Source organism: Staurois parvus, unplaced genomic scaffold (genome assembly GCF_062004578.1).
Source record: "Staurois parvus isolate SC_StPar_1 unplaced genomic scaffold, SC_StPar_1.0 ptg000011l, whole genome shotgun sequence".
Classification (NCBI taxonomy): Eukaryota; Metazoa; Chordata; class Amphibia; order Anura; family Ranidae; genus Staurois; species Staurois parvus.
The window spans coordinates 28,821,745-28,845,769 of record NW_028317807.1 but is presented as its reverse complement, the minus strand read 5'-3'; the positions used below and the strand labels follow the sequence as shown (position 1 = coordinate 28,845,769).

Sequence of the window (24,025 nt, the reverse complement as noted above, 5' to 3'; positions counted from 1 at the left end):
TGGAGTGCGGAGCTGAATGTAGCATATAACACTGTATATCTGCTTCTAATGTCTGAAGATACTTTTAAAATGTTCTATTTAGTATAAATAATAAGCCGTTTTGACTGTTTAGATTATGTTGGTTGTATGTTTCCCTGATACTTACATGGTTATGATCTGATCTCTGCAGGCTATGCTCTCCCACAAAGCTGTTTATTGCTGTAATGAGTCACTGCAATCCTCAAAGCACCACTCCACCTGGACCTGTTGTGACAAGCCGCAGAAACCTGTGTTAGTGAATAGCAATGTGTGTGAGATAGAACCGCATTTCCATCCTGTCTTATCACTGCCGTCTGGTAAGTACACTTATAGAATTCTATTGCAGGTTATGCCCTTTTGTAGAAAATGTAATGATCTATATGTCAGAGATTTACCACAGGCAAATAAAAGAGCAAAGGCAAGCCGCTCATCAGTTCATAGCTAGAAGAAAGATATATAGTATATGAGCAATTTGCTCTGTATGCATTTCCAGGCATGCACAACTTCCCCTTCCCTTCTATTCACTCACTGTTTTTTGTTTTTTTTTAATTCTTTTTTAAAACATTTTCCTCTTTAGCACTTTTTAATTCTCTTAACACTGGCCAATACACAGAGGAAATTTCAGCTGCTTACCAATGAAGCAACCAAAATTCAAATTCTGTGGGTGGCCCTGTCGGCACCTCCCTGCCTGATATCTTTAAAGGATAAGTTCACCTTTTGGACAAAAATAATAAATGCACATTTTTTTGCAGGTAAAAAGATGCGCATTTATTATTTTTGTCCAAAGGAGCCTGGAAAGCATGGCACCAGTGATCAGTGAATCACTGATGCCATGCAGGTCTCCTGCAGACCTGCCAGAATATCTGCTTGCCATACGGGATGTACGGTCAAGCAGATATTCTGACAGGAAGCTTCAATGAACTACCACGACACTTCACAGCACCGTGATAGTTCATGAAAACTACAAGCTAGCAAGGGTGTTGGGACTTGTAGGCACTCATTCTCAGAACTCTGTGAATGAGTGATGCGGCCGTGTGGGCAGAGCACTGTTTTCAAATCTGACAGTACGGAGAGAAGTTTTCCCATACTATCTGTCAGAGGGAGGAGGGGATGGCAGGCGCAGCTGCGGCTATGGGAACATGTTCCATCCTAAAAATCGGTAGAATGTGTAACATGTTCCCAAAGGTGAACTTATCCTTTAAACATTTGAAGGAGGTGGGCAGAAAATTGTTGGCTGAACAGCGGCTGCATCCGTTCAGATACAGTCATTGGTCGGGTAGTCTTGACAGGCACTGGCTGTCAAAATACAATAGTCGGCAAGGGAGATTCCTTCATCCACCCTGTTTAGCATGGGTGGGGTGAGGAAATCAATGAATGTCTATCATTTTTACATCTACTGTCCATGTACGTCGATATGGACAACCTCCAAACGTCCCAACCTCATTTTGCTATGCATTCTTCTGATGCTCAACAGTGCTCAGCCACTGACCAGCCAATACATACCATGCAACCTGAATTAGGACCCCCTCCTCTGCAGCGAAAAAGATAGAAGACGCAAAACTCTGCTCATTATATAATCATAGATTTAGGGAAGTGTAGTGCTCTCCTAGAAAAGTGTAGGCTGCTAGGCAAATTTAGTTGGCTCCACTATAATCAAAGGAGCAGGAATGGATTGTATAGGGCTGCTTCATGTTTCACAAGTTGCTGCTCTGTTACTTCCCCCTGTCTTTTAGAGGATTCTAGGATCAAAGTGGGAGGATGAACAGGGCAGGCAGCATGAATATTTATGGCACACCAGCCAATCTCTGGGGGAATGTGCCCAGTAGGTGGTGAGAGAGCCCATAAACAGCCTGAGGCCTGAGCAGCAGAGTGCAGTTTTGCTGGGTCCAGTCCTGCTGGAGAAGGCCTCTGGTGCAGGTTTCTAGAAGAAGACTTTAGAGATAGGTGCCAGCTAGGCTGGGTGGCCCCTTTTGAAACCTTGAGACCAGGGATCAAGTTGGGTCTGGGGAAGTTCACTGAAGAGAGCCAGGAGGAAGTAGGTGGAAAATAATCCAGCTGTCCTCTGGTGGTGTGTGTCTACATCTTCCTCACTAGGAAGAGCCTTGTGCATATCGGCAGGAGGCCTGATACACCACTTAGGGCTTGTATAGACAGTTGTTGGCAAATGCTGCCTTCTGCACCTGAAAGCAGTGCTGACAAAATGCATGCGTTTGAATATGATGCATAGCAGAAGACTGCCTTTGCCTGTATTTTATTGGGATATGCTGTGTCCAAAGAGATGCAGCACAAAAAAGCTTCAGAACTCCGTTAATTTCATATCATTTCAGTGTGCCAAGGGAGCCCCTGATCCAAAGCAAGCTGTCAACATAAACTTCTTTACAGTTTTAAGCCCGGTACACACATTAAGTTTTTTTTTTTTTTTTCATTCAACCCAGCAGGCTGAACGAAAAAAACTGAGTAGATCGCTGTTCTTCCTATGCGATGTTAGTACAGCGATCTCCCTGTTGTGCTATTGTGTTTTGACAGGGGGCCCGCCAACATATCGGTCATATCTCACAGCCATTGGCTGCAAGGGCTGATCAAATACCGATCGGCTGCAGGTTTTCCAGAATGCTCGTTTGACAAGAGGCCTGGAAAACCAGCAGCCAATTGACTTGAGACTGGCTTCTGTTGGACAAGCAGCTGTACACACAGCCCAGAAGGTGGACCGTCTCTACTGTAACGGCTAATTTCATTATTTCAATATCTGGCCCGTGTATACGGGGCATTAGACATAAACTAGCAGTATGTTATCTTGTAAACTCCACTATTGGGACATTTTTATTAAACTCCACTATTAGGACATTTTTTTTTCCTGCCCACTCTATACACAGCACTTTCTTATGCGGTTCTTAGTGTGAACCGGCCCTAAAGCTAAATTCTAGGCAGATACAAAGAACACAAATAATTGCAGTTTTGTAATCTTTGTATGTATTGTCACAATTAAAAAAGTAAACATGACATGAGCATACAGATACAAAATGCCCACTGTATTTTTTCTTTCTAATTGCTATTTCCATTAAAAAAATACCCAGTGATCCTGCCAGAAATTCAGCCTTAGTTTATTATTCAATATTGGGTTGACACCTCTGACACAGCTGCACTAAAATTGTAAACAGCATTGTAGGTCCTGATTGAGTAATCTGGACAACAGAGCAATGTGCCAACATTATACTGTATGTCAGCACAACACCCTCTTCTCCCTAATTGTTCTTTTAGTGGGACAGAGACATCTTAATTTCCTCCCTTAGTAGTGTCTGGCTGCCTTTCAACCCTGCTTGCACGTCCTTGCAAGTGATTATGGGAACTAATGCTGCCAAACCTCTTAGGGACAATGTAGGGTGATATTTGGGCACCGTTATGCTTCTGAAAAGTGCTAATGCTGCTTAGGTATAAAAAAAATGCTTTGACACAATTATTCAGGAAAATAAAGCATTGAGAAAAGAACACATGACCGTTTGCAGTCCACATTTTAAAACGTTCTCCTAGAGAGAAAAATAAAAACGGGAGATGTGGTTAAAAGTACCCAGAAATACTGGAAGCCAGTCTTGCGATCTGACTAATAAAGTTGCATGACCGGTCTGGACTTCATCAGTGATATCACCATATCTCTGATGAAGTCCTGCCCAATGATGCAATATGTCAGATGCTTTGGCTCCACCCACGTTGTTTACATTTCATTAGGCTAGTAAGGTGGTCCAGCCAGAAGAACGCTGATACAGCAAGGTAGTGGTATTCCTATATGGCTATGTGACAAGTCGTCCATGCTTGTGAGTTTAACTAAGGCAAATAAAGCTTTTATTTTTGATGGGTACTACTCAGAATGGGTCTTTCTTTGTATTTCAATTGTAATATGAGGAAATAAGGTGTTTGGGGGACCGAATGTGGATGAGTGTGGATGGAATCTTTATACACAAGTAAAGTCTTCTGGCTCTGAGCACATTTGCCCTCTTTAAGTGTGCACATTTTGGAGGAAGTATACAGGTTGAAGATCATATAGTTTGGACTGTTTTACACACTAGGGTGGATGTTTTTATTTTTACACATGTTTTTTGCTGCAACACATTTTTTTTAATGGGAACCATTGTTCTACTCTAAGCTGTGTAATGCATACAGTGTTTTTTTTTCTCTAAGTATAATAATTTGTCTTCCAGACATCCCTCTTCAGCTTTGCCTTGATGCTTTGCTAAAGAACAGAGAAATTAGGGGCGATGCTGCGGATAACAATCTACTCATACAAAAAGAAGATGGATGCCACCCTTACTGTACGTCTGCTCAGTTGTTTCTTTTTATTTGGATGGTTACTAATTTAATTTCCCATTTTAAAATGGTTTAACTTTTAAAGCCTCTCATAACATTTTTTAGTTATTAAAAAATTGTCTCTAGAAATAGCTAAAAAGTGCAGGCACCTCTATACCTGTAAAGGAAAACAAAAAGAGGGCGCACCGGCCTAGTGCATTATCTTAAAACATATTTATTAAAAGGATAAAAAAGTAGGTATCATACTCACAATGGACATATAAAACAAAGGCACATCACAATAAACAGCGTTGTTCAATCCATATAGCATCTAACTCCACAGAGCCCTGAGGAAGAGGCTGAGTCTTCGAAACACGTTAGACAGTTGGAAGTCCAGGGTTCCATTGTTGTGGACTTAGATGCTATATGGATTGGACACCGCTGTTTATTGTGATGTGCCTTTTGTTTTATATGTCCATTGTGAGTATGATACCTTCTTTTTTATCCTTTTAATAAATATTTTTTACAATAATGCACTAGGCCGATGCGCTCTCTTTTTGTTTTCCATTGCATCCAGTTACTTTGGACTACCCCGGTCCATTGAGGGCAGCAAGGAGTGCATATTCCAGGATATTTGAATTGTCACCTTAGTCTCTGCTGAGTCCATCCCCAACGCAGGAGTACAGAATTTGCTCTGTTTGAGACTTCTAAACCTGCAGCAGTTTCAAAGAACTTGTAGATACAGACTGACAGTCAGTACTCCAACACTTCCAGGTAGTGCCAAAGCTTTCTTCTAAGTTCCACTCCCTCCAATTCCCATGGGTTTATCCCTATGAAGGGTTGCCTCGGCAGGCAAGCTTTATCTCAGTGTGGCAGTGCCAAAGTTTTGCCTGTTATCTGTCTGTATCCGTAGGTTTCTTAAAGATGCTGCAGATATGTGTTGGTACCTCTTGGTGCCTACACCATATATCTAGATACAGGGTCTCTTTAAAACATAAGTGCTAATTTAACCACTTCCCGACCGGCCGTTGCATATAAACGGCCGGACGGTGGCACTGCAGGGTTGGGTGGCCGTTTATAAACGGCCTCCCCCCCCTGCTTGTGCGCGCTCCCTGGGAGCGCGCAGCACCGCAATCCGGTGCCCGCTGTGTCCTCCGGACACAGTGAAACACCGATCGTCGGACGGGACCTCTGTATGAGGTCCCGATCATGTGATCACTGATTGGCCAATCAGTGATCACATGCAAAGTAGTAAGCAATGATGTCACTTGTGACATCATTGCTTACTACGTGTGAAATCTGTGAGTGATCACAGAGGTCACATGGTACAAGGCTATTCACAACAGCCTTGTACCATGTGACAAGCTGTGACCAATCACAGCTCACTCAGTACTTCTCAATGAGTGCAAGAATGCAGACAGAGAGAAAGAGAAATGATTGCTTTTACATCCTATATGGGTGTAAAAGCAATCCGTGTAAAAAAAAAAAAAAAAAATCTTCATCGCCCCCCACAAGTAGTACAGTGTCACCATGGTGAAACTGTACTGCTAGGGTGACAGTATGTAAAAAAAAAATAAAAATAAAAAATAAAAAAAAAAATAAAAATGTAAAAAAAAGTTTAAAAATTATAATTTTTGCTTATAAACTAATTTGGATTTTTTTTTTTTTTTACTAAAAAGATAACAGAATAAATTTTGGCCAAGATTTATGATGGAATATTATTTATTTGCAAAATTGTATTAAAAAAAACACATTTCTTCAAAATTTTGGGACTTTTCCATTTACATAGCAAAAAAAATAAAAATCCCAGCGGTGAATAAATACCACCAAAATAAAGCTTTATCTGTCTCAAAAAAATGGTAAAAAATTCATTTGGGTACAGTGTTGCATGACCGCACAATTGTCATTTAAAGTTGATAGCGCTGAAAGCTGAAAATTGCTCTGGTCAGGAAGGGGGTAAAAGTGTCCGGTCTGGAAGTGGTTAAACCCTGCTTCTATGTGATAAATAAAGTTAGTCACTTACATTGATGAATATAGTTGGAAGTAACATAAAGTTATCATGTGCCTTAGCAAGTGTGGTTCTAACTCTAAATGGTCGAAGTAGACACACTAGTGCCTATGAATAAATGACTACATTTAGAAAAAGCTTATCTGGAGGTTAACCTTGTTCTCTGTACAAGTTCACTTAGGACAGCAAAGACCAAACACTGCAAAGAGAAATGCCAGTAAATTACTCAGTCAATATATAACCAAAACAAGTCATGTGAGAGAGCCATTTGATCGTAAGTGCACAGCATAAGAAAACTCCCAAGCACTCAGCTGTACCACTTAGAAAACAATGCTTGCACTGTGTTAGGTTTTTGTTTAACAAGAGAAAGGTAAATCAAAATGAGTAACCTTTGGTCTTTGAGCAAGTGTCATTCAGCTGATTCCTGGGAATGTAGTGTGAATGACCCCCTGCACTACACTTCACTGAAGGGGTTTTCTACATTAAAATTAATTTTACAGATTTCCTTTTAAAAGTGTAAACTGTTAAGAATACAAGCCAAGCCCATTTTTTCCATTAACTATTGATAGTGTAAGGAATATATATATTTATAGATCAGAAAACAGTTGTTCTGACACGACTAGCTCGAGGATATTCACTCCACAAATTGCAGATTTCACAAAAAGTTAGGTTTTAGAGACCTTTCTGTGTGGGAGAGTGTAATTGGTGAGAAAAGATTATGACTCCTTTTCAATATCTGCATCTTTTCTGGATTGTGCCTAGAAAATTGTGAAGATGATCAAATGGAGGTAATGGAGTATTTTGGCTGCGGGAACATTTGCAGAACCAATTGGTGGTCGTGGCTATGGTCTTTTTCTCTTTTTCTTAATAGCCACATTTGGTGGCATTGGGAATGGACATCAGAAAGTCATGGCTTAGCCAGTCTTGCATTTTGATGAATGTCAACCTCTCTTTGCTCGCAAATAGCAATCTGATGTGCTTTTCTGTGATGATGCCACCTGAAATCCGAAATAATATTCCTGAAAATATGCTGAAGGTTTGGCGGGAGGACAATTGTATGGCAAATAGGGCCAGTTCAGGCCACCAGTTCAGTTGCAGTCAGTGTAAATTGGTTTTGTTTTTGGGACCAGTGAGTGAGTGGATACAGTTTTGGAAGGTGGCAAACATCTGGATAGGGGAAGCTTACAAGGTGCCTGCTGCTTTTGGCTATTGTGTCCTCAGATGAATATTTTGAAAGATCATGGCTTTACTTATACACATTACAAAGATGATGGAGCTGGCTTACAATTACCGCAGAAAAAAAGTTAAAAACCAAAAATTTTCCATATAGCATCACCAGTGCTCAGCAAAGTACCAAGCTTCTCTGCTAACAGGAAACAGGAACTTTTATTATAGAGAAAAGACATAGAGTTCTATCATAGATGCAGCTACAGACTTATTAACACTGCCATCTACTGGTAGATGAAGTTGCACAAAACACATGAACAATGTATTCCAGCAGTAACATAATCAGGCAGGCCCTTGCAATACAAGAGTGTTATAGATCTTAAAGATATTGGGCAATCAAGATTTCTTTATCTATACTTCTCTATATACATGACTTTATTTATAATATCTCAAATAAAATAAAAATGAATAGGGAAGCAAAATTAATATTAATAAAATGAATAAACAAAGTAAAAGAAAAGCCAAAGAAAGAAGGAAAAAATACCAAGGTAATTACAATACCGTATTGCAACAAATGGAACACTGAAAACCTATCTCTGTACTTGATCCAACAACCAACAAAATTCCTTTTGTTTTAAAAAAACTTTGTAAGTACACTCAGAATGGAACATGTGTGCGGTTAACTTAATCCTTTTGCTGCTGGAACCATTTGTTTTTTTGTTTTTTGTTTTTCTACGTGTTAAAGTGCGCATTTTAGGATTCAAGATTACTGAAAACCCCAAAGTGTTATACATTTTCTAAAAGCAAGAAATATGTTGAATAAAATGATGGCACTTATAATTTAAGAAAAAAAAAAATAATGGGTGTTCTGTTGTGTTTGGGTGCACTACAATTAGCCCTGGTTCACACTGATGCGGGGCGGAACTCTCATTTCAGTGCGAATTCCGCACCGCACCAGAATGGCACCCCGTTCATGCGAAACGCTGCAGGTGTGTATGTTAAGTGAACAATACCCCGAAAGCAGTCTGCAAAACGATGTGTGATGTGCAGAATCGGATTGCATAGGTGTGTATACCCATGCCATCCAATTCTAGTGCGGACCCAAAAAAGGGTCCTGCACGTTTTTGGTGCGGGTGTGGTGCGAATAGAGCCATACAAAATGTATGGCTCCAATCGCACCGCACATAAATCGCATGTGATTTGCAGAGGAATGCGGTGCAGTTCCTGTGCGAATCACATGCGATATACCGCACTGCACATATGTGAACCCAGGCTTAATGTGAAAAAAAATTGTTAGAGATGAGGTTGCATCAAGTAAATAAATACCTCTAACTGCAAAACAGTGCATACCTGTGAAATGGCAAATAAACTACGGTACTCAAAATTATCCATAGGCAACATTTTAAGAGTCTTTACACCTCATCAATTTAATGTTTACTGTAAATATTTGTGCTAGAATTATTTCTCTCATTTAGTGTGCGGGTGTTAGGAGTGACTTTGCAAACCACAAGCCATTACAGGAATTATTCACACTTTGGTTCCTAGGCACATAACCTCTTCTCACCTTGAGGATTACCTGTTATAGGGTGGTGATGCAGAGCATGCCCCACATCTCTCTAGTTTCCCGTGTCCCTTCTTGGACACAAACACTTGACCCATCCTGTCACACTGTATTATGAATTCTCTTCGCCATAACAGCTCACATCTCAGGAAGCCACTACTTTATCATTCACGCAAGGCCTTGCTCTTGTGACACCTCAGGCCAGGCCTCTGGTTGACCCTGTGCCACAGTGGGTCTCAATATAATTACCACGAGGTGAGGGACATAAAGTGTACCGGATATCCCACCCAACTGGGCTACAGTCTCTTGCCACTGTCACCTGTTTCCTCTCAAACTGGCCACCATCCAAGTGTGTTTGTTCTGCAAATGTACTCAACCACAGGGGTTACCAGGTACAAATGTTCTAACAGCAACCTAAGGCTGCTTAACTCAGAGGGTTAAATGGCTTTAGCTCCTATTGTAAGGTTCTTCAGACACACCAAGGTTAGACTTATCCCATAGTAGACACTCTGGTTAGCCAAAGAGACTAGCAGCTTCTTTGCTTACATAGTTACATAGTTAATCTGGCTGAAAAAAAGTCCATCCAGTTCAACCATTAAAAAAAAAAAAAAAAAAAAGTTTTATAAACCTATACCCACAGTTGATCCAGAGGAAGGCAAAAAAACCCCCAGCAAAGCATGATCCAATTTGCTCCTGCAGGGGAAAAAATTCCTTCCTGATCCCCCGAGAGGCAATCTGATATTCCCTGGATCAACTTTACTTATAAATGTTAGTATCCAGTTATATTCTGTGTATCTAAGAAAGAATCCAGACCTTTTTTAAAGCAATCCACTGAGCTGGCCAGAACCAACTCTTGAGGGAGTCTATGCCACATTTTCACAGCTCTCACTGTGAAGAAACCTTTCCGTGTTTGGAGATTAAATTTCTTTTCCTCAGACATAAAGAGTGCCCCCTTGTCCTCTGTGATGACCTCAGGGTGAATAACTACACCGAGTTCACTTTATGAACCACTGATGTATTTATACATGGTGATCATATCCCCCTTAATCTCCTCTTCTCAAGAGAGAATAAATTCAGTTCCTCTAATCTTTCCTCATAGCTGAGCTCCTCCATGCCTCTTATCAGTTTGGTTGCCCTTCTCTGTACTTTCTCCAGTTCCCCAATGTTCTTTTAGTGAATTGGTGCCCAAAACTGAACTGCATATTCCAGATGAGGCCTTACTAATGATTTGTAGAGGGGTAATATGATAGCTCTCTTTCTGGAGTCTATACCTCTTTTAATACAAGAGAGGATTTTGCTCGCATTAGAAACTGCAGCTTGGCGTTGCATGCCATTATTAAGCTTGTGATCTACCAGAACTCCCAGATCCTTCTCCACCATTGATGGCTTAAAATAGGTTCCTTTTGCTGAGGCTTTCAGGAAGCACAAATACATTTCTCCTCAATCATCACATAATTTGTCTGCGGCAGATGAGTCTGTGCTGCTGTAACATAACACTGTCCCTAGCTGGTTTCCCAAAAGATAAGGTAGGTGCTTAAGACATTGTGCACCCATACCTGTGATGGATAATGTCCATAATAACTGAAGTTCCTGAACATGGGCCCTTTGTAGGGATAGTGGCAGCAGAGGAGGAATTGCAGCACAGCAGTCTGTTCTGACCATCAAACTTCAATGGGTCCCATGGGCAGCCCTGGGCTGGTCCTCTGCAGCAGTATATATACCTACATAAACAGGATATGACACATCTTCAGAGGAAAAACACACAACCTGACCCCTGCAGCAATCAGCCAGAATATTTAAATACGGTAACACTGGCAAAATAACCAAAAAGTAACCGCAATTATCACCTGCTTACAGATGTGCACAGGGAAAACTAATCATCATTTTCATACTCGTGTGCATCAGATGTGCGAGTTAGTGTTGAAGCTTTAATAAAGTTAAAAGATTGACCTACCTCCTAACACAGTTTCCCTAATCTCAGCACTTTGTGTCCCCTGCCAGTATGGCGCATGTGTAAAATGAGGCATATGATGTTATCGGTGAATCGGCAGAGGATTACAAGGAAACTAGCCGCTGATTTATATGATGTGCCTTATCTCATGCATGTGCTGTACTACATTACCCTATTAGAAAAAAAAGACTTTCCCCTGACATTTTGCAAGTTTTTTTTTTTCTCCAAGCAGCTGATTGTAATGTCATGACGTCATGCATCTCATCTAGCACATGTGTTGTACAATATTACAATCATTTGTGGGAAAAAAATGCCCTTTTTTTTTCCCCCGGGATCTTGCATTTAGAAGTCCAGATCTCTTTGGTGATGTAGTCTTCCCAGGAACATCCATAAAGGTAGATTTATCACTATAGGACAACTTTAAATCCTCAAGCAGGGCTTTTCTGTTTTTCAACAGAACAAGCTGTCCTGCAAATGTGGCAGTTTAGAATGTTGAGACAAACCATTTACCACTGACAGGGGTGATTACAGTGATCAGATTTTTTTATGGATGTGAAATCTTTATCCCAAAAGGAAAAACTGTTGCTGTAACTGCTTGTCTAACTGCACTGCTAGCTGGAGTTTGGCTTTAATTTGTTAGTGTATCCAAATCGGCTAATACACCTAACACTCCTCTCCCCCCCAGAATAACAATGCTGCTGTCCAAAGGTGTCCCTTGTGCTCCTTCATCCAGAGTGAGGGCACTCTAATACAGGAGGTGTGTTACTGGCCAGATTACCCGGTGCAAACAGAGGGAAAAAAGCCTAGACTCTATGAACCTTTCATGAGGTCTCTCTAATCAAAGCTGCCTCATCAACTTGGTGTGCTTGCACTAACCAGTACTCTTCTGCTGGTTCAACCATTGGTGTTTTAGACAAATGTATTAATAGGATAAGGAATGTACTATAATTATTTTGGAATCCATTCTGTGAATTATTTTAGATTCTCCATATATATATGTTTGTGTTCTGGGTTTTAGTTAATGCAGAGTAAAACAAACTAGATTATGACTGCTAGCTGGGTTCACTAAACCGTAAAGGGAGTATATTTTCTTTGGCTAATGTTGTGCAAAGACAAACACAAGGCAATAGGATACACATAATGCGTTTAATTGGTTTCTGCAGGGCATATTCTAATTCTCCCAGTGTACAATGGAATACCGGTATACAGAACGTGCCTGGTGCATGCCTGTACCAGAATATTTGGCTTCCTTCATTAACTATTTATTTGATTTTGCCTCTAGATACGAACAATTCATCTACAAGTAGTACTACTCCAGAGTCTTTCTATGAGCCGTGTAAGGATGAAAGGAGCAGTGCAAGGGTGACTGATCTGGGTAAATCTTTCTATTACTGTATTGTCAATAACAGAGCATTTGTCAGTAAAGCAATGTTGTACTTTCACTATTTATCACTAGCACTTTGTACTGCATGTGTGTTTGTTGCTTTTATACTTTATGCACAGAGACAGAGGGTGCAGGTTATCAGGGCCTGTCCTGGCCAGTGGGAAGTTCTGTGGCCTTCGGGTCTTTTACCTCTTCCCAACCAACTTCAGCCATGGAGTACCTTGTCAGGAGCCTTACACCCTGGGGAAGTTCAGGGTTAGAGGCCCTTTGTATTCGGAGGTTTGGCCATTTCTGTGCACTTTTTTGTGTGCTGTGATTTTACGGTTCATTTTTTCTTGTTAACAGAGGATTCTACTAGCACTGCACCACAGAGCTTCAATAAAAAAAACAAAACCAGCTTAGCCCCTTTACACAGACCATACACATATATGCGTCCTTACAGAACTGGGCTTTTTTCCATGGGGCCATATATGTGTATCAGTGTTTGTGCTGGGAGCGTACTCCCAGCACAGATCCTGGGCTGTCACCAGGATGCCTGGGTTCCATACTAACGATCAGGACCCGGGACTCCTAGTTCTGGGTCACCTGATCGCTATGTTAGCCTCTGATTGGCTATCACAGTGCTCAGTCACTGTGCAGCCTGCCCCTGTGTTTTTTTTTGAGCAGAGAGAAGCATTGTTTCTCTTTCATGCAGGAAGAATGTTAACAAAAGTGTGTAGTAGAAAAAAAACGAAGAAATAAAGAAAAAATACCTAGATCAATCTTAGATCTAGATCAGAGTCAAGTGAAGGTCAAAGTCAGGGTCAAAGGTCATGATCAGTACATTTGGACAGGTTTGATTTTTAAAAAAAGCATTTTTAAAAGTAGTATTAGTGTCGGTCAGTGTCAGGATGTTTCAGGTAGGATAAAAATAAAAAATGTGCACTATTGTTTCTGAGCCTTACTATGGGTACAAACAACAAATAACATGCACATATGTGGTATCACTGTGATCATCAGGAGCAGGATAATTCAGTTTGGGTTGTTTTTTGGTGGTAGGTTATGGTAGTAGCAAGACATTTACAGCTAAATTACGAAAAAAATGATTTTTTTACTATTTTAGGCCAGTTTTCCCTTGATTACAGAAAAACAAAAAACAAAACAGGAGATATCTGTTACCATTTACCACCAATAGAAAGCCCAATTTGTCCTGGATGTATATTTTATGCTGCTACCATCAGATTTATGGACACTGACAGAAACTTTTGCTAGGACCATCCCTAGCTTCTACCTATATAACCTCGTGCTCTCTGTGAGATTCCATTTTTTTTGCTAGTTTCCTTAGGTGCTGGACCTGTTCTTCACAAAAGTAATGTCTCTTTTTTTAAATTAAAGTGGTATGTTCCTAGTCTGCCAGTTTTAAGTTTTTTCATCTGAATTTTTTTCATCAAGATCCTGCGTGCTTATCGCCCTGCTCTACCTGGCCCTTTCCAGATCGATTGTCGTATGTTTGTACTTTGGGGACCATACCCCACTCTGTGGGGCCAGCCTATAATGTTTGTGTCAGGCACTCACCTTGGCACGAAGTGCAGCATTTGAAGTTAGCTGCAGGGTGTTATACGAGTCCAGGACCATGATTCATTTCTATGGTTCCGAGACCCTGAAGACCCTTTCGAGGGTATGCCCACTGTGATGGGCAACAAGGATTAGTAAGTGAGGTTTTCTCTTAAGATGGACTCCGTTTCCTAGCACACTATGCGGTTTAGTGGGCAGAGGTTGTGTGGAACCTTCTTACCTGAATTATGGAGGAAAGTATTGAGAACATGTTTTTGTAGTGGTGGCAGTGGAGAAATTTCCTTCCCCCAAAAGTTTAACCCTTGTGTTTTTTGTGGGCCTATTGGCAGTTTATGTTGCTACTGTATGTTGTCCACCCCTGATTTGTATTTCTTGAGTACATCCCATAGTCTATGAATACTGGTCTTGCGTCTTGTACTGTACAATTAAGGCAATAGGAATTTTGATTTACCTGTAAATTCCTTATCTTTGAGCACAGTACGGGACATAGGTCCTTGCACTCTGTGTCTTGATCACTGCTTATTGCTTGCTAAAGAAGACTGGAGTCTCACAGAGTAGGTAGGGTTATATGGGCAAGCTCTAGGGGTGGGCTACCAAAAGCTGTTGCCAGTGTCCAATCACCTGAAGGTAGCAGCATCTAAACCATGGTTTATGAATACCAATCCTATGTCCTGCACTGTACTTCAAGTTAAGGAATTTACAGGTAAGTTGAAATTCCAATTTTATGCTTTTTGGATAAGTGTAGCGTTTGGTGCAGTTATGATTATATTATACTTTTTCCTGCCACTAGCTTCCTCTGGAAGACCTATACTCACTTGTCCCTTATCCAGTGAGAAAACTTCTAGGAAGCCATCGAGTCAGTTGTCAAAATCTTTAAAGGAGAACCATTTTAATTAGTTGTATTCAAATATTTTTGTAAAACAATGTATCATTATTTTAAATTATACCCCGCTGAGCCTTGCAGTCCCATAAGCTGCCAGTGTCATCCCCTGCTCATTATCAGCTTGTCCATATAAGGCTCTCTAATCATGTCCATCAGTAGCTTGAGAGAGGAGCATGTCTGTCCATTATGGACTTTGTGCATGCTGAGAAACGCGTTGCATATTGGACCTGTGCTCCAGAATGTGTTCCAGTGGAAGCTATGGAGTGATAGAGGTGCTGGCTGGACTTCCTCGCACCACTCCTGCTACTTACCCAGTCCTTCCCAGTGTCCACTCTTGGAGATATGGCAGTCAGGTTATCATTGGTTGTCTGATGAGCCTGTTATCATACTTTACCATGTGAGTTGCCTGATTTTAGGTCCATTAAAATTGTTTAAAGTCTATACTTCAAGGCACTGTTTTTCTTTTTCTGTCAGTATGTTATGGCTGATAGGTGTAAGTGATGGCTTGTTTCAAAGCTTTTTTACTGCTTGTTAAAAATATGTAAATTTGAAGAGATCCTCCAATTGTTCTCCAACAAGCCTGGAATGCAGCTTCACACATGCAGAAACCATGGTGTGACACTGGAACTCAGAGTCCGCTTATCTATTTTGTGCTTTAGTCCCTCCCTAGTAGTTTCTAACCTGACATGCAACCAGACCTCTGACTACCAGAAGTGGTTGTCGGATGCCTAACCTGGCTCTAGCATACACTATATTGTCAATAGTAAAAACGGAAAAGAACCCTCTAATTGTGGTGGGACTTTAAAGGCACTTTAAATATAAAAAGTTTAATCAATGTTTTTGTGTACAAAACATAAAAAAAAATTCCCATAACCCACAAATGCAAGCGACTGTACATTCATTAAGCTTAGATTATATACAAACACAAAGCGGGGTTTAAGTCATAATATGACACTTGACACATTTCAGGACATCAAACAATCTCTTCTTCAGGAGTGCCTAAATAGGACAAGAGACCCTGCATCAAGTTATGAATGAAGAGAGCTACCACAGTTTTTTTTACACAAAAAAACAAGGGACATATGCATCCAACGCTCCCCAAATCCCCCCAGACAGGATCACGTAACAGGAAATGCTGCCCTTACAACTCCTAGTTGGGGGCACCACTGGGGTATGGTACAAAGATGTTTCAGCTGATATAGTCATCACTATTTCAGGATGGATATGAAGCAAAATCAAAATTTTGTAATTAGACTTCACACATGAAGCTCAACGGACCGAACGGCCAGCAGGCCAAAGCTGTAGCCTGACAACATATGGGCTTTTTGGATTGTTCAAAATCCTGTATCGAGGAGTGGTTCGGACCATCAGATGATTGCATGTGGACCATATATTATGGATATGGACCATAATACTGTATATGGATATTGGCAAAAGTATTGGGACACCCCTCAAAATCATTGAATTCAGGTGTTCCAATCACCTCCATGGTCACAGGTGTATAAAATCAAGCACCTACGCATGCATACCTCTTCTACGAATATTTGTGAAAGAATGGGTCGCTTTTGAAGAGCTCAGTAAATTCAAGCCTGGTAACGTGATAGGTTGCGACCTGTGCAATAAGTCCATCCGTGAAATTTCATTGCTACTTAATATTCCATGGTGAACTCTTAGTGGTATTTATAATAAAGTGAAAGCAATAGGGAACAACAGAAACTCAGCCACGAAGTAGTAGGCCACGTAAAAAGACAAAGCAGGTTAAGTGCATGCTGAAGTGCACAGAAGTTGCCGACTGTCTGCAGAGTCAATAGCTGAAGACCTCCAAACTTCATGTTGCCTTCAGATTAGCACAACAAGAATGTGTAAAGAGCTTCAAAGAATGGGTTTTCATGGCCGAGCAGCTGTATCCAAGCCTTACATCACCAAGAGCAATGCAAAGCGTCAGATGCAGTGGCGTAAAGCTTGCCACCACTGGACTCTAGAGCAGTAGAGACGTGTTCTCTGGAGAGATGAATCATGCTTCTCTGTCTGGCAGTTCAATGAACGTGTCTGGGTATGGCGGTTGCCAGGAGAATGGTACTTTCCTGACTGAATTGTTCCAAGTGTAAAGTTTGGGGGAGGGGGGATTATGCTGTGGGGTTGTTTTTCAGGGGTTGGGGTTGCCACCATAGTTCCGGAGAAGGGAAATCTTAAGGCGTCAGCATACCAAGTCATTTTGGACAATTTAATGCTCCCAACTTTGAGGGAACAGTTTGGGGATGGCCCCTTTCCTGTTCCAACATGACTGCACACCAGTGCACAAATCAAGGTCCATAAAGACATGGATGAGCAAGTCTGGGATGGAGGAAGTTGACTGGCCTGCATAGAGTCCTGACCCGATAGAACACCTTTGGGATGAATCAGAGCGGGGACTGCGAGCCAGGCCTTCTGGTCCGACATCAGTGCCTGACCTCACAAATGTGCTTCTGGAAGAATGGTCACACATTCCCATAGACACACTCCTAAACCTTGTGGACAGCCTTCCCAGAAGAGTTGAAGCTGTTATAACTGCAAAGGGTAGGCCAACTCAATATTGAACCCTACGGACTAAGACTGGAATGCCATTAAAGTTCTTGTGCGTGTAAAGGCAGGTGTCCCAATACTTTTGGCGATATAGTGTATGCTGGTTATCGAGTACTAGCTATAGAATGCCAGCTTAGAAGGGACAGGAGCTGAATATAAACTCTATTGCAATAAATTGGTTTACCTACTAATACACTGGAAGGTGACCACTACATACATAGAGTAGCACAGACCTTATCTATCTGACACTGTACATATGAGATAATAACAATAGGTCAGAGACTCATCTGTCACTAGAATTCATATCAAGAGTAGGGGCATAACATGAGAATAATTCTGGTCTGGAAAAAATAGAGTATTGCAGTAATGCAGCTCCAGTTTGTGGACATGTGGTATCAGATTCTTTCTCGCTCTCTCCACTTCCTCCTTCTGAGGTTTTCAAAAGGATATGTAAATCCAACACTTCATATTCCTGATATGTGCCTGCTGTAGCATGTACTTGTATGAAAAAGTATCCTGTTCTCTTTGTATAGCCTCCTTTTTGTGTGAAATCCCTGGTGTTCCTGCCAGTTCCTCTGATTTCCTGTTAAACACTGACTACACTAGACATAAGAGAACAGCATGGTCAGTTTTCTGGCTGTGCTGGGAATTTATTATCAGACTTCTGCTCACAGGCCCCCCCCCCCCTTACCGCATAGTCATTCACTGGGAAGTTCAGTGTGCTGCTGTTTCTCCTCCTCCAGCTCTCTGTTCTAAGCTGCATAAAGAGCTTAGAGGTAGGAGGTATGTAATCACTAATAAAATTGGGGAAAAAGGTATTTATAATGGTTTTTTATATGTATACACAAATGTTTTGTCTTTCATTTCTATTTTAAAATAAATTAGTTGTTTTACAAGGTGAGGGCTTACCATATACAATTAAGCTATTCCCCAAAGAGAGGAAGTGCTAATACATAATTAATTATACAGTGATATTAGCAGCTAACAGTTGAGGGCAGCAGATCCCTACGGTTGCCCACCCCTTCCACCAATTCCTATTGGTCAGTAAAGCAGCCTATTGTAGTTATAAACTGTGTTGGTGGGGGCAGGCAAACTTCATCAATACCAGGAAGTGCAGAAGTTTTGCCTGATCTGAATGGCCTGCCTATTGTCAGTGAGTCACTTCATGTTTTCCATTTTCTCCTGTAGTGTACTTTTTAAAATTTTGGATATATTTTTTAGATAGTTTAGAACATTTCTTTCCGCTATACACATTTGTCATATATGTTGTTTGTAAACACATTAAAGAAATAATTCTGTGGAGAGTGCCATCCTAGGAGCAGAGAAAGTCTAGTCTGACTATGGAATATATAATAACGTCTCATACATGAAACCACTGTCTTTTTGTCTAACACAGTGACTTTAAACACCTCTAACAATGCTGCTCAAGCTGAAACTAATCATATCAGTGTGACAACACCAACTTCTCAGAAATCGTCCTTGCAGGTAATCCCCTTGACAGCCATCGAATGTGAGTATGACCAGTAACACCTCCAGTGTTTCCCTGCAAAGGGTAAAAAAGTTTAATACATGGGGCATGCAGGGCCCAAAGCTGAAGTCACCATAGAGTAAATAGTATACAACCTCTTTACGGCAATATTTGTATTCTAGTATTTGAAGGATTATAATTAATTCATGGGGGAGGGGGGGCACCTTCCAATGGGGCCCACAGATGCAAGGTATGTGCTCTCTATTCAATCCTATAGAGTGCGTACTCTGCTACAAAGATGTAGTTACATTTGATCCCTTTCATTGGCATAAAGGTATAACTACATTTAGTTATACTTTCAAAATACATGTTTCTAAAATTATTGTTCCCACTCCAGTATGTAGCCTAACCAATATTTTCATACTAGGCAACCCTAACACTTGTGTTTATGTACATGGGGACAAGGGTCTTTAACCTCTTCCCATGCGGCCCATTGTCAATAAACGGCTGGATGGGAGCGTTGCCGATCCCTGAATGTGCACGGTCCCTGAATGTGCACGGTCCCTGGGAGAGTGCAGCACGACAATCTGTGCCACTGTGTGACGGGACCACTGCTGTACGGGAGCACTGTGTGAGGTCCAGATTCATGTGATCACTGATTGGCCAATCAGTGATCACATGAACAGTAGTAAACAAGATGTCACTTCCTGACATCTTTCTTTACTACTTGTGATTTCTGTGAATGATCACAGAGGTCACATGGTACAAGGCTATTCACAAAAGCCTTGTACCATGTGAAAAGCTGTGACAATTACAGCTCTTGCAGTATTTCTCAATGGCTGCAGGAATGCAGCCAGAGAGGAGGAGAGATGATTGCTTTTACAGCCTTTATGGATGTAAAAGCAATCAGTGTAAAAAAAAAAAAAAAATCTTTATCACCCCCCACAAGTAGTACAGTGTCACTATGGTGACACTGTACTGCTAGGGTGACAGTATGTAAAAAAAATACATAAATTAATAATCTAAAAAAAAAATTTACAAATTAAAAAAAATTTTATAAATTGACTTGATTTTTATAAGAAAAACCCTTTTTTCAAAATTTTGGTCTTATTCATTTATATAGCAAAAAATAAAATCCCAATGGTGAATAAACACCACCAAAAGAAAGTTTTATCTGTCGCAAAAAAAAATTCAAAAAATGTCTTTTTGGTACAGTGTTGCATGACCGTGCAATTGTCATTCAAAGTGTGACAGCGCTGAAAGCTGAAAATTGGCCTGGACTGGAAGGGGGTGAAAGTGTCTGGACTTGAAGTGTTTAAATTTTGATATTTGGGGGGAGTGGGGGTTAAGCACTTAAGTGTAATTTGAATGTTTTGCTTTTTTTTTTACCTAACCTTAATGCTGTCTAATAGGGGGCTGACATGCTATGTGATAGCATTTTGCTGTGATTTTTTTATTTTTTTTTTACTGAGACAGCTGATTAGGTTAAGCTAATAGAACAGAATGTCTGCAGTTGGCTTGTGAAATTTCCATGTAGTGTGTGTAAAACACCTGCTGCTGTGGATACATGTACTACATTCATGGTGATGAGAGGGTTAAAGCAGAACTCTGTAAGACACCCCTGCATTCTTAAATAAAGAAAAAAAATATATTTTTTTAGGGGTCTTCTGGCCAGTTTGGTGACTTCAAAAGTCCATCCTCTTCTGAAGATATCAGTATGAAGACACCAACATCTCAGAAATCTTCCTCACAGGTAATCCTCTTGAATGCCACCAAATGTGAGTATTATTTACAGCAAAACTATCAATGTTTCTTTGCAGGTGGTAAACAGTTCAATACATGGGACATGTAGCAAAGTCCAAAACCTGAAATTTGAATAGTGAAAGGTGTACAACCCCTTAAAGGGGCAATGTTTGTATTCTAGTGCTCTGAAGGATTATAATTTAATACCAGAGGGGGGGGAGGGGAAACCATCCAATGAAGTCCACACTTACCAAGTATACTCTCTCTATTCAATCCTACAGAGTGTGTCCTCTGCTACAAAGGCGCAGTTACAATTTGTTCCTTTCACTGGCAGAGCTAGTTTTGTGATTTTGTGCACATATTAAAATGCATGTTTTAGGCCTAAAGATTAGGTAAAACAGCCAATCAATATATTATAATATTAAATATAATATATCTGCAAGCAGAGACCCTGGAGAATAAAATGGTGGTAGTTTTTATATCCCATGATCTTAGCAAAAAAGGTTTTTAGTGGAAAAAAACCCACTGACGTTAATTTTAATGCACATAAATGCAAGATATTACCCTTTATGGTGAAATATAAAAGATATGGTTGTGCCAAGTAAATAGCGAACAAAATTATCAAGCCATAAAATGGTGTGCGCCTATGATATGGCTACAAATGTCCGTACACAAATTTTCATATGTAATTCTTTAAAAGCCTTAACAGATCATTAGTTTAGAGCTGAACATGAACTAAAGGCAAAACTTTTTTCTTACTTTTTTGAGTAATGGAGGGTTATAACACCTGTCTGTTTTTTGCCATCTGTGTCCCATTGAGGAGATTTCCCTTCAGTTCCTGCCCCATAGCCAAAACAGGAAGTGAGATGAAATTTCTAAAATCACAGGGTGTTACCAAAGTCAACAGAACTAGCGTCCTCATTGGAAGAGTGGTAGCAATAAAAACTGACAGGTGTTCTAATCCTTCTCCACTTTATTCAAAACTAAAAAAAAGTTGTATCTTTTAGTTATACCCTAATCATAAATGATGTTCCTAGAATTATTGTTCTTACTCCTGTGTGAGCTGCAATATGTACCATGTGTAGCGCAATCAATATTTTCATACTTGGGTGTCCTCAACACGTGTGTTTAAGTGCATGTGTACATGGGGGCAGAGAAGAGAGACAGCAGTGCCACGCTAAGTGTGGACAGTTAAAATCAGGCAGATTTAATGGTAAAATTGCACTCACATAGGTAGGTAACAGGTAGGCATGTCAAGTAATGGAGGTCCAGTGGGGACATCAGGTCCTTAGGCCACACTATGGGTGTTTTCCCGCCGCTCCAGTGGTGTCCAGGGCTCAGGGAGCAGCAGAGGGGCACAGAGAGGCTCACAGGGATGATATCAATGCATGCTCACTCCTTCATCGGCCTGTTGAAGGAGTGAGCATGCTCCAAACGTGCGCCATCTTGGAAACCAGTCCATGCGGTGACATCATCCCTGTAAGCCTCCCTGCACCCCTCTGCTACTCCCCGAGCCCTGGACACCACCAGAGCGGCGGGAAAACACCCAGAACGTGGCCTAAGGACCTGGTGCTCCCACTGGACCTCCATTACTTGACATGCATACCTGTTGCCTACCTATGTGAGTGCAATTTTACCATTAAATCTGCCTGATTTTAATCATCTACACTGCTGTCTCTCTTCTCTACCTTCATTAGGAGTATCTACAAGCTCTTTCAGCCGGCTGCCCCCTCGGACAAGTCCATACTACTATAAGCCCTCCCCACTACAGATGGACTTGGACACCACCTCCACATGGACCTTCTACTAACCCCCATTGCTGATGGTCCATCCCCAAACACACACAGGGTAGATGCGTCTTTGCGCTCCCCCCCCCCACTCACCTCTGTGTGTACATGGGGGCAGAATCTTTATTATTACATTTTGTTTGGGGGGGAGGTTTAAGTACTTGAGTGTAACTTGAATTTTTTACGTTTCTTTTTTCATACTTATCTTTGATGCTATCTCATAGGGGGTGGACATGCTACGTGATAGCATTTTGCTGTGACAGTTTTTGTGTTTTTTTCCCCTCCAGATATCAGGGTCTATTACACTCCTGAAGTCTCTTCTGCCCCACACTAAAACAATTGGAACAAAATGCCCATTTTGTTAGTCCATAGAAGCAATCTCGCCAGCAGTCAGCGTGTGACATTTACAGAGCGTGTAAAACACCCACTGCTGTGAACATGTGTACTATGTTCATGGTAATGGAAAAGTTAAAATAGAAGATTTTAGTAGATTTTATGTAAGACACCTCTGTATTCTTATGACATTTTAGGTATCTCTTTACTCTGTGTAATATAATCTTTTATATTTTACCTAAAAAAAATGGGTATTATATTGTGTTTGTGTTAAATAAAAGTCATTAAAGTGTATTTTATCCCAAAAAATTGCATTTGAAAATAGCACGTGACATAAAAAATGCAGCACCCACCATTTTATTTTCTAGGGCCTCTGCTTAAAAAATATATAATGTGTGGGACTCCTAAGTAATTTTCTTCCAAAAAAATGCTCATTTTTACATGTATGTGAGATGTGTTGGAACTGGCCTGGTAGGCAGGTAGTTAAAAGAAAGAAAAGCACAGCGGCTAAGAGGTTAGCACTTCCACCTGGCAGCACTAGGGCTGTTGGTTTAAATCTCAGCCATGGCACTACCTGCCTGGGCTTTGCATGTTCTCCCTGTGCCTGCATGGGTTTCCATCGGGTCCTGGCCCTGGTATGTTTATGAATGAGCGTTGGGGACCTTGAATTGTTAGCTTCTTGAAGGCAAGAACTGATGCAAATGTACAATATAAATGGAAAGCACTGTGTAAATTGTTGGAGCTACTGTATATAATATTGATCTATTTACAGGGGTTTTCTGGCCAGTTTGGTAACTTCACAAGTCCTTCATCTTCTGAAGATATCAGTATGAAGACACCAACATCTCAGAAATCTTCCTCACAGGTAATTCTCTTGACAGCCATTGAATATAAGTATTTTTATTCTGTTTTATTGCAGGTAGTAAAGGGTTTACTAAATCCTGAGTCCTAAGCTGAAATTGAGTAAAACATGTACAACCCCTTTAAGATGATGTTTCCTTGATTGTATCTCCTAGATTGTAAGCTCAAAAGAGCAGGGCCCTTGAACCCCTCGTGTTTTGTTACTGTATTGTTTCATGTACTGTCCCCCACTATAATGTACAGCGCTGAGCAGACCTTTTAGCGCCATATAAATACTGTATAATAATAATAATAATGTTTGCATTCTAGTATTTGAAGGGCTATAATTTATACCTAGGGCATTTGTCCCATCCATCTTACCTAACCAGTGTTGCTGCCTGAGACCTCTGCTTCTTGACATCATATTTTATAAAAAAAAACAGAGCAATGTCTAGGCATGAACTGTAAAAATGTCAATTGTGCTAGAA

The 24,025-nt window shown here is 40.7% G+C and overlaps 1 protein-coding gene across 1 annotated transcript in view; it reads left to right on the top strand.

Annotated features, from left to right (window-relative positions):
• The window catches only part of KANSL1L (KAT8 regulatory NSL complex subunit 1 like), a 120,998-nt gene that overhangs the window by 75,819 nt on the left and 21,154 nt on the right, over positions 1-24,025 (top strand). The window contains exons 7-12 of the mRNA XM_089672153.1: positions 170-335; positions 4,212-4,322; positions 12,266-12,358; positions 18,763-18,851; positions 20,495-20,587; positions 23,470-23,562. Coding sequence (XP_089528279.1) covers positions 170-335; positions 4,212-4,322; positions 12,266-12,358; positions 18,763-18,851; positions 20,495-20,587; positions 23,470-23,562 — 645 coding nt within the window. The remainder of the gene's footprint in view (positions 1-169; positions 336-4,211; positions 4,323-12,265; positions 12,359-18,762; positions 18,852-20,494; positions 20,588-23,469; positions 23,563-24,025) is intronic.